Genomic DNA, 9,607 nt, shown 5'->3' with positions numbered 1-9,607 from the left:
GGGGAGGGGCGGAGGCGCGGCCAGGGAAGGAGAGAACCCCAAACCTTAATCTCAGCCCCTTTCTCTCCACTGGTCCCGCCGGAAGGGTCCTCGAGATCAACCTTACTTTATTTCTTAATGGGGAAACTGAGGCCTGGGGAGAGGAAGGGGCGTGCTGAGGGCGCACAGAGGAGGCTCAGAGACAGGAGTACCGGGTCTGTTGCTTGTCCTGGGCCCCAGCTCCTCAGGCTGTAGCCCGGGGGAGTGGGCCAGAGGGTCACGGACCCCCCTCTTTCATTTCTGGGGACCCTTCTCCGACATTAGCTCAGCGGGCCTTTGGGCCCGGTTGTCCGTTGTCTTCAGTCTCATCGTCTCTGAGACTGGCCTCCCCGCCCGCCCGGGCCTCAAGGGTTGGGTCCTTCTGAGCCAGGAAACGGGGTGTCACGGTCACCCCGACCCAGCCTCCTGGCTTCCGTCTTGGCCAGGTCCCCCCTCCCCGGCCTTGTGCGCCCCAGCAGGGCTGACTGCCGAGAAACAAAGGGAGGGGCCGGGAGGCCTGGCAGGTGGGAGGGAGGGGCAAGGCTGCTGGAGCCCGATCGATAAATCAGAGAAATGAGATCACTGGCTGGCGCTACCGCAGGGTGGGGGCGGGAGGGGGCGCGCCCGCGATTGGCCGGCGAGGATGCAGCGGCGAGTGTCAGGCGGCGATGGCTATTGTGTGAACCGAGAGGAGCGGTGGAGGGCGTGACCCCGTGCGTGGACCTGGGTGTGACATTCATCTGGTCAGGAGCTGCATCTGCACTTGGGTGTGTGGTCTCCACCGCAGGCTGTGCCCGTGTGGACCGTGAGGTTTGGGTCTTGTGCCTAGTATGTGCGGGTCTGCGTGCAGGCCCAGGTATATGGGGGGGGTGCAGGTGCACGTCCAGGTGTGTGTGGAGGGTCCAGGTTCATGTCCACCTGGCCAGGGAAAGGGGAGTATGTTCAGGTTTGGCAGCCCCAGGCAGAGGCAATGGGGTGAGGACAGAGCTGAGCCCACCGCCCCCCGTGTGGCCCACCAGTGCCTCCTCCGTGGAGGCCCTGTGGCAGCTTCTGTCCCTCCCGAGTTCCTGGATTAGGGTCTCTCTGGACATGTAGGGTGTAGGCGTAGGTGCCATCCACTGGTCCCATGGCATTATCAGTATGTTTCCTTCCTGTCCCCAGGAAAAAGTGACAGGAACAGAGCCCAATGGCCAGGGATCAAATCCTGGCATCAGACTGGCATGGGGGCCCATAGCATGCCCTGGGAGCTCCGTTTTCTTCCACCAATATCACCTGCCTCCTGAGTTCCTATGAAGCTTAGATGATCTTTATCAATATCTGGAACGTGGTAGGCACCTACTTATTACAGATATCAGAACACACCAAACTCTTATACATCCTTCAAAACCCAGCTTCAACATTCCCTTTTCCAGGAAGCCTATCTGGCTACCCAGACTCAAAACCCTGGCTCCACCTCTGGCCTCCCCCCAGGGGCTGGAGTGCTGCGGGTCTGGCTCTGGAGGGCAGCGTTCAGGTCTCTTCTGCACCTTGAAGAGACACATGAAGTGAGCGGGCATGTGTGATGCTGACAGCTCTAGGCCAAGGAGAGGTTTATTGGCAAGCGACTCCAGGGTGTAAGTTTGGAGAGCAGGGGCTTCGGGGCTGCTGCCAGCCTGAGTTCGCGCTGGGACCAGTCCCGGCAGCCACACTTCCATGAGAAACAGGGAAGACCCAAGTGTGGCAGAAACTCGAGCTGTGATGAGGACCCAGGCCCTGGTGGGGCTGGACGCGGAGTTCTAGGACACAGGAAGCTCCGTCTCTGGCCAGCTACTGGGGAGGGCTGGAAGGTGTCCCTTTCCCTGCCTGGCCTGGCATGACCGGGAGAGAAGAAACTGGGGCACTGGAAGGAGACTCACCCTGCACCCTGCACAGGGCCACGGGTCACAGCCCCTAGGGACAGGAGGAACCAGGTGACCCAGAAGGACCTGCGACCATTCAGAAAAGGAGAAGGAAGAAAGCTCCTTTCTCCAGCGCCCTCCTGGCTCCTCTGAGCCCCTCCAGCCAAAGCCAGGCCCCAGGAGGGCCCTGCCCACACCCCCTTCACAGCTAGGGAAACTGAGGCTTGGCCCAGGAGGAGCAGCCGGCAGCCTGGGCCCCGCAGGCCATCAGGGAGTGGTGGCGGCAGCCACGGTTAGAGGCCCGTTTGCAGTGGCGGATGCCCATGGTGTACGCTGGCGCCCTGGCTTTGTTCACGGTGACCTGCTCCGGGCTGTGGGTGCCGGGGCCGGGCGTCTCCTGCAGGGGCCGCGGGGCGCGAGGCCGGCCCAGCATGGTGAAGGCGGGCTGGCGCTGGCGGTAGGTGTCCGGGTCCGGGCTGTCGTACTGGCCCGGGCCTGGTATCTCCGCAGGATCCTGCGGGGGGCGGACTGGGGGCGTGCGGCCCACCACGGTGTAGCTGGGGCTGCTGGGCTTGGTGAAGATCTGCGAGCCCCAGAGGGGGGGCATGGTGTAGGCGTTGGGGGCAGGGACCGAGGTGTCCAGCGGCTTCGGGCGGAGGCGGGAGCCCAGGGTGAAAGCTGGGGCGGTCTGGTGACGCAAAGGGGGCACCTTCTCTGGGCTGTAGGCTCCGGGGCCTGGTGTCACCTCCAGACCTGAGAGAGAGGGGAAGGAAGGTCCTCACCTGCTCAAAGGCCTGGCATGGCTCCCGCTCGCCCACGTGCATCCTGGAGCTCCTGACACTTCTCGGCAGCCCTGGGGCCTTCCTCTCCCTCCCCGTCCTCCGTGCCCAGACGTTCCCAGCCTCCACTGTGCCCGGGCTCAACCCTCGGCCTTCCGCTCCCCATCCCATGCCTTCCCCGCGCTGTCTTCCAGGCAAAGCCCTTGCCGGGATACCCCTGCCCTAGGTCGTCCTGTCTCCAGACATGGCCACACTGAGGCCGGGTGGTCCACACCTGGGCCTCACTCCACCACCAGCTCTCATAAAATACAAAGGTCAAATCCACCCCAGCTCCCCAGCAGGCGACTTAACTAACACGTTTATCTGAGCAGACGTGTGAACAGGATGGGTGAGCGAGTGAGGAGTGTACGAAAGGGTAGACGAAAGGATCTGTGAATGTACAGACAGATGGGTGGGTGGACGGATCAATCGATGGGCAGAAGGAAGGAAGGATTCATCGATGGATGGATGGAGGATAGGTGGATGGATAGGTGGATGGATGGATGGATGGTGGATGGGTGGGTGGGGGGATGGATGGAGGATAGGTGGATGGATGGATAGGTGGGTGGATAGGTGGATGGATGGATGGATGGATGGATGGATGGGTGGGTGGGTGGGTGGGTGGATGGATGGGTGGGTGGGTGGATGGATGGATGGATGGATGGATGGGTGGGTGGGTGGGTGGGTGGATGGGTGGGTGGGTGGATGGATGGGTGGATGGGTGGGTGGGTGGATGGGTGGGTGGGTGGATGGATGGATGGATGGGTGGATGAGTGGGTGGATGAGTGGGTGGGTGGATGAGTGGGTGGGTGGGTGGATGGATGGGTAGATGGATGGGTAGATGGATGGGTGGATGGGTGGGTGGATGGATGGATGGATGGGTAGATGGGTGGATGAGTGGGTGGGCGGATGGTGGATGAAATGATTACGGACGGATTCATGGATGGGCCTACTGGTGGCCTACTGGGTACAGTGGATGAGTTGAAGGAAGGATAGGTGGATGGATAAATGGAATGGTAAGTGATAAATCAATGGATCGATGCATGAACTGGATGAAGGACGGGTGGACGGGTGGACAGGTTGTGAGCAGGGAGATGGGCGAGTGGATGAACGGATGGCCAGTGCATAGATGAGTAGATGGGCAGCAGGTCACAGGGCCCGGGTGGGCGGACGGGAGATGGGAATCAGTGGCGGGTCAGCGCTGTGGTGTGAGTGAACTGGTGGGAGGCTGGAAGGGGATGGCTGAGGTTTGCCAAAGTCCCCACCGAACCCTCTCTTCTCCTGACACCGAGGCCGGCTGCCCTTGTGGCGCCACACGTGCACGGGTTCATCGTGATCCTGGCCCACTTCACTCCTCCGGGTTCCCCGGGCCCCATGGGCTCTGGAGTTGTGGCTGCTCCTCTGAGTCATTCGGATTTATCATTCCAGAGGACGAGAAGGAAAGGGAGGACAGGGTGGAAGGGCTGCCGAGACCCCGAAAGGCAGGTCCTTGTGTGTCTGCACAGCTCGGATACTCACCCCGACACTTGCCCCGGCCCTGGATGGAGTAGGCAGGGGTGCAGCTGCGGCCAAAGCGGGTGACCTTCGGGTCCAAGAAGTAGACTGGCCCTGGGCTGGCATCCTGAGGAGGGCCTGGGAGAGGAGCCCCGAGTCCTGAGGGCATTTCTGAAGATGGAGCCTGCCCGGCCACCCACCTCTGCGCCCCTCCTACCCCTGAGGCGGTCCCCCCACCCCCCCCACCCAAACGCTGCCCCAGCCCCGCAGGTGGAGGCCGGTGGGCTGGGCCTCTGCATGGACTTTGTCCTGGACACCAAAGCAACTGCTTTGTGCAGCTGCTCTGCTGGGGGCCAGAGACCCAGCACCTGGGCTCTAAAGCAGGAGTAACTAGGCTCTGAGCTGGGGTCTGAGGGCCCTTCGGCGCGTGGGCTTGCTAGCACTCGACATGCTCAAGAGAGAGGCTCTACGCCCGACCCCCCTCCAACCCCAGACGGGCTCCTCAAGCAGGAGCCTGCGGCCTTGGGCCAGTTACTGAGCCCGTCTGAGCCTCCTTCTCCTCAACAGGGGGTTGAGAACATTCAAACCGGAGACGCGCCATGGAAGGGGCTGGTCCCAGTCAATGTGACCGCGGCTAGTGCTGTGGTCGCCCACACCGGGCACATGCGTGCGCATCCGTGCACGGTGGGTTTGGCAAGTATCGACTGGCTTACATACCACACTAAATGCACACACGAGCAAGCCACCGGTGAGGGATGACATGCCACCCAACCTTGATCCTGGCCTCAGTGTGTCCTCGCTGTGTGAGCACAGCCCCGGGCACGCCACAGCTCCTATTGCGCTGGTGCTGCGACCCCAACCGGCCGCCCCAACGGTGGTCTGCGACCTTAACAACACCCGAGCCCTCCTAGACAAATGGGGGAGGGGTCTATTTTAGCCCCTTCCCCAGCCCCAGGGCAGACATGATGACCCCCCCCATGGGAAGTGGCCGAGGAAACTCTTCCTCCCAGTCTCAGGGCAGCTTCGCCCCTGCCTGGGCCACACTCGCAACCGACTTGCTTCTCACCGTAACCCAACCAGGGAGGCGCTGTTTTTGCCCCTGTTTCTCAGAAGTGGAAACAGGTTCCACAAGCTCACCAGCAAGGACATGGCAATCGGGACTCTGCATGCTTGAGTCCTGATTCTTAACCTCTGTCCTGCACCATGGAATGTTCCAGCCTTCTCTTCTGCCCACCCCAACCCCCCGCTCCACGCCCCACGACAAATGAACACATCCCAGCTCACGATGACATTTCCCACCTTGAGGCCTTAGCCTATGCAGCAGGCTCTACCTGCAGTTCTTTTCTTCTCCTGGGGGCTCTACCAAACTCCTACTCATCCTTCAAAACCCAGATTCCATGCTCCGCTTTCCAAGAAGTCTACCCTGGGCCCTCAGCAAAGCTTGTGCTATGCCCCCTCCACCCAACTCCCCAGGCTGTCTCTGTTCCTCTGTCCCAAGAAGTGTCCTGAGACTGGGATTTGAACCTGGGTACCCAGGTCTGCCTGGGCCACAGGGTAAGTTCTTAACCCTTTCCTGGTGGCAGAGGTGACGCTAATGCCTTCATTGCCTTCTGGCCCTTGCAGCCTCCAGAGTCTTGTTTCTGTCTGGTCTGGGGCTTTGCTGATTCTGAAGGCCGAGGAGAGGCTGTTGGCCCCCCTCCTCAGCCGGCCCCTCCCGAAAGGCTTCTGTCCACCACGGGACTGCCCAGCCGCAGCCCCACCACCCCAGGCCTTGGAGCAGCTCAGGGGCAGAGCCGTGGGATTTTTGAGCCCTGAGAGGAACGGTATTTACCTTTCACTGGAGGCTCAGGGAAGCCCCCCCACACACACACCGCCTGCCCACCCGCCCACAGTCTTACCCTCACTGCGCCTCCGGGAAAGCGAGTAGGCAGGACTGGCCACCCTGGTGCAGTCGTGGTTGACGTAGCCCACGGTGGACGGCAGGACGTAGAAGCCTGGCCCGGAGTCTGCAACCCAGAGCCCTTGGGTCAGGGCCAGGGCCCCGGCACCCCGAGGGGTTGGGGGAAAGAGCCCTGGGCCCTAACCCTGAGCCTTGGCCCGGGCCCCCATGCTCTATCCATGGTGGGGTGGGGGGTGGCAGGAGGCTGGGGCCCCAGAGGGCAAAGTGTGACACCCGCATTGTGAGTCAAACTTGAATCACAGAGTGGGAGGGGGCTGGGCTACCTCCCACCTTGGAGCATAGATGGAAAGGAGGTCAAGCAGATATCCATGTCATAGATGGGGAAACTGAGGCCCAGATAGAGTCACATGTCACAGATGGGGAAACTGAGGCCCAGGCACAGAGTTACATGTCATAGATGGGGAAACTGAGGCCTAGGCACAGAGTTACATGTCACAGATGGGGAAACTGAGGCCCAGGCACAGAGATCCATGTCACAGATGGGGAAACTGAGGCACGGGGCAAGGCCCTGAGGCCCCACAGTTAACGTATGTCCCCAGCAGAACAGCTACACACACGCCCAGCCTCTCTGCAGCTTCACGTTTCCAAGGCACTCATCACTGAATATCACCCTGGAAACATTTCTCACTTGTTTTACTTCCCTGTCTCCCCGGGCCCCCAGCCCCGACCTTGGCTGCTCTGCTCACTCCCCTCAGCACCCAGAAAGGCACCCGGCCCTCAAAACACTCGGCCCTTGCTGAGTGGAAACCCTACGTCCACACCCATCCTACAGGACGGAAAACTGAGGTTTGGGGAAAGGCAAGGACTTGTCTGAAACTCCCGGCTCCTGCCGGGCTCCCAGAAGCCCCACGAGGGACAGTGGGGCAGGGCAGGGACCCACACCGTGGCCACCCGGCCCTACAGCTGGCACGCACCATTCTCCAAGGTGGCCGTCCCGCAGGACTTCCTCAGGCCAGTCTCCGGAATCTGGGCCTCCGTCACCCGCCGGCCCAGGGGCACTGTGGTCGGCCGTGGAGCAGGGTCGCAGCTGAGGGTCCCCATGGTGAGCAGGTGCGGCCGCAGGCGGTGTCCAGCCGCCCGGTGCGTCTCCCCGGCCGCGGCAGCTCTGGCAGCCACAGGCCCAGGCGCCGGCCCCAACCTTCGCAGCCGCTGCCCGTGTTGGCAGGGCCCCGGCCTCACCACACCCTCCCACGCCGCAGCCACACAGACGGCCCCTTGTCCCTCGGCAGGGAGTCTTGGGGCCTGGCCTGAGCCAGGCTGGTCGGCCGGACACTGGCCTGGAAGTAGGGCCGGGATCGAGTGTCGGCCAGGTGGCCGGGCGATCCAGGAAAGAATCCGGTGTCAGCAGAGCAGGTCCCCTGGGAACCAGAGCTGCAAACACGACACCCGCGGCCTCGCAGCAGGAGGGCCTGGAGGGGTCATGGGTGCATGGCCCCATTTCTACAGCTGGGGAAACTGAGGCACTGACCATGGTCTCACAGCAAGTTGGCAACCTTGGAAGTTGTACCCCTGGGCCAAGAGGCATTCATTCACTCATTCCATTATTCAGTCATCCAAAGAGCACTTATTAAGCACCCACCGGGTACCAGGCTCTGTTTGGGGTGGTGATGTTCTCAGGAGGGGAGAGAGAAAATAAACAATAAATGCAATATTACTGGATATTAGAAGGTGTCAAAGGTGACGAAAAATATAGAGTAGGTCAGGCTGCGAATTCTTATGAGCCACACGGAGAGAGTAAGACTTGTGCAAAGTTCTGAAGGAGGCGAGCAAGGACCCATGCAGACATCGAGAGAAGAGCATTTCAGGACGAAGAATGGCCTGTGCAAGGGTCCTGGGGTAGAGGCAAGAACAGAGAGAAGATGAGGACAGTCCTCCAGAACACCACCCTACTGCCTCCCAGAAGCCTACAGAGATTTACACCATAAATGAATTTTTTCTGACTCCACTGAAGGCTACCATGATGTCAGGCTCCAAGAAGGCGCTCCGGGACACTTTGCTGAATGAAATTCAAATTCCTGTCTCTTCCATGGTATCCTTGTTTGTTTTTTGTATTGTTGGAACCTTTTACAATATAATTTTTAACAGCTTTATTGACATGTACTTCATACAATTCATCCTGCAATGTAATTTTGATGCATTGTGTAATTTTTTAAAACTTTTTTTGTTGTTTTGTTTTTGAGACAGAGTCTCACTCTGTTGCCCGGGCTAGAGTGTCATGGCATCAGCCCAGCTCGCAGCAACCTCAAACTCCTGGGTTCAAGCGATCCTCCTGCCTCAGCCTCCTGAGTAGCTGGGACTACAGGAATGCGCCACCATGCCCTGCTAATTTATATATATGTATTTTTTATTATTATTATTTTTTTAGTTGGCCAATTAATTTCTATTTTTAGTAGAGATGGGGTCTCGCTCTTGCTCAGGCTGGTTTCAAACTACTGACCTTGTTTCAAAACTTTTGAATCAAAATGTTATAGTCCATGTGAAAGGTCATAAAACAAGCCTCAGTAAGTGTCAAAAATTTGAAACTTACCAAGTACATTATCTGACAACAAAGGAATAAAGTGAGAAATCAATAATAATAAGATATCCAAAATCCCTCCAAAAATATTTAGAAATATGCCAGTGAGGTCTTTGCTTAAAAAAAAAAAAATATTTAGAAATTAAACAACACAATTCTGAATTAATCCATGCATCAAAGTAGTAATCACAAGGGAAATTAGAAAAGTTTCAAACCAAATGATAATGAGAGCCAGGCACAGTGGTTCATACCTGTAATTCCAGCACTCTGGGAGGCCAAGGCAGGAAGACTTGAGCTCAGGAGTTCAAGACCAGCCTGAGCCAGAGTGAGACCCTGCCTCTACTAAAAATAGAAAAATTAGCCCGGCTTGGTGGCACACCTGTAGTCCCAGCTACTTGGGAGGCTGAAGTAGGAGGATTGCTTGAACCCAGGAGTTGGAGGCTAAAGTGAGTTAGGCTGATGCCACAGCACTCTAGCCCAGGCAACAGACCGAGACTCTATCTTGAAAAAAAACAAAAAAAAAAACCCCAAATGATGAAAACTCAATATACCAAAATGTATAGGGTGTAGCTAAAGCAGTGCTTACAGGGGAGATGATAGCTTTAAGTGTCTATATTAGAAAATAAAAAAGATCTTAACATCAATGACCTGATTTTCCACCTAAGAAGGTAGAAAAATAAGAGTAAGTAGAAGGAAGGAGAATCGTAAAGATAACAGTAGAAATCCATGAAATAGAAAACTCTAGAAATAGTGAACAAAGTCCCCCCCCTAAAAAAAAACCTAGTTCTTTAAAAGGTTGAAGATATTTGATAAATCTTTAGCTAGATTGATCAAGAAAAAACTGAGGACGAACACATGTCACAGCACCAGGAATAAAAGAGGGACATCACTACAGACCCCACACACATTAAAGGGATAAGATGGT

General features: G+C 57.7%; 1 protein-coding gene across 1 annotated transcript; it reads right to left on the bottom strand.

Moving 5' to 3' along the window:
- Nucleotides 1-1,577: 1,577 nt before the first annotated feature.
- On the bottom strand, nt 1,578-7,248 carry CIMAP1D (CIMAP1 family member D). Its single transcript, XM_012745898.3, is given in 5 exon segments — nt 1,578-2,189; nt 2,191-2,648; nt 4,232-4,345; nt 6,106-6,213; nt 7,082-7,248. Coding segments are annotated over 5 exon segments (1,203 nt in total). The 5' UTR covers nt 7,209-7,248; the 3' UTR covers nt 1,578-1,793.
- Between the last annotated feature and the right edge of the window lie 2,359 nt (nt 7,249-9,607).

The sequence above is a fragment of the Microcebus murinus genome, chromosome 27, assembly GCF_040939455.1.
Source record: "Microcebus murinus isolate Inina chromosome 27, M.murinus_Inina_mat1.0, whole genome shotgun sequence".
Classification (NCBI taxonomy): domain Eukaryota; kingdom Metazoa; phylum Chordata; class Mammalia; order Primates; family Cheirogaleidae; genus Microcebus; species Microcebus murinus.
Note: the sequence above shows the minus strand (reverse complement) of the source record. Positions and strands in the feature narration are given on the sequence as shown.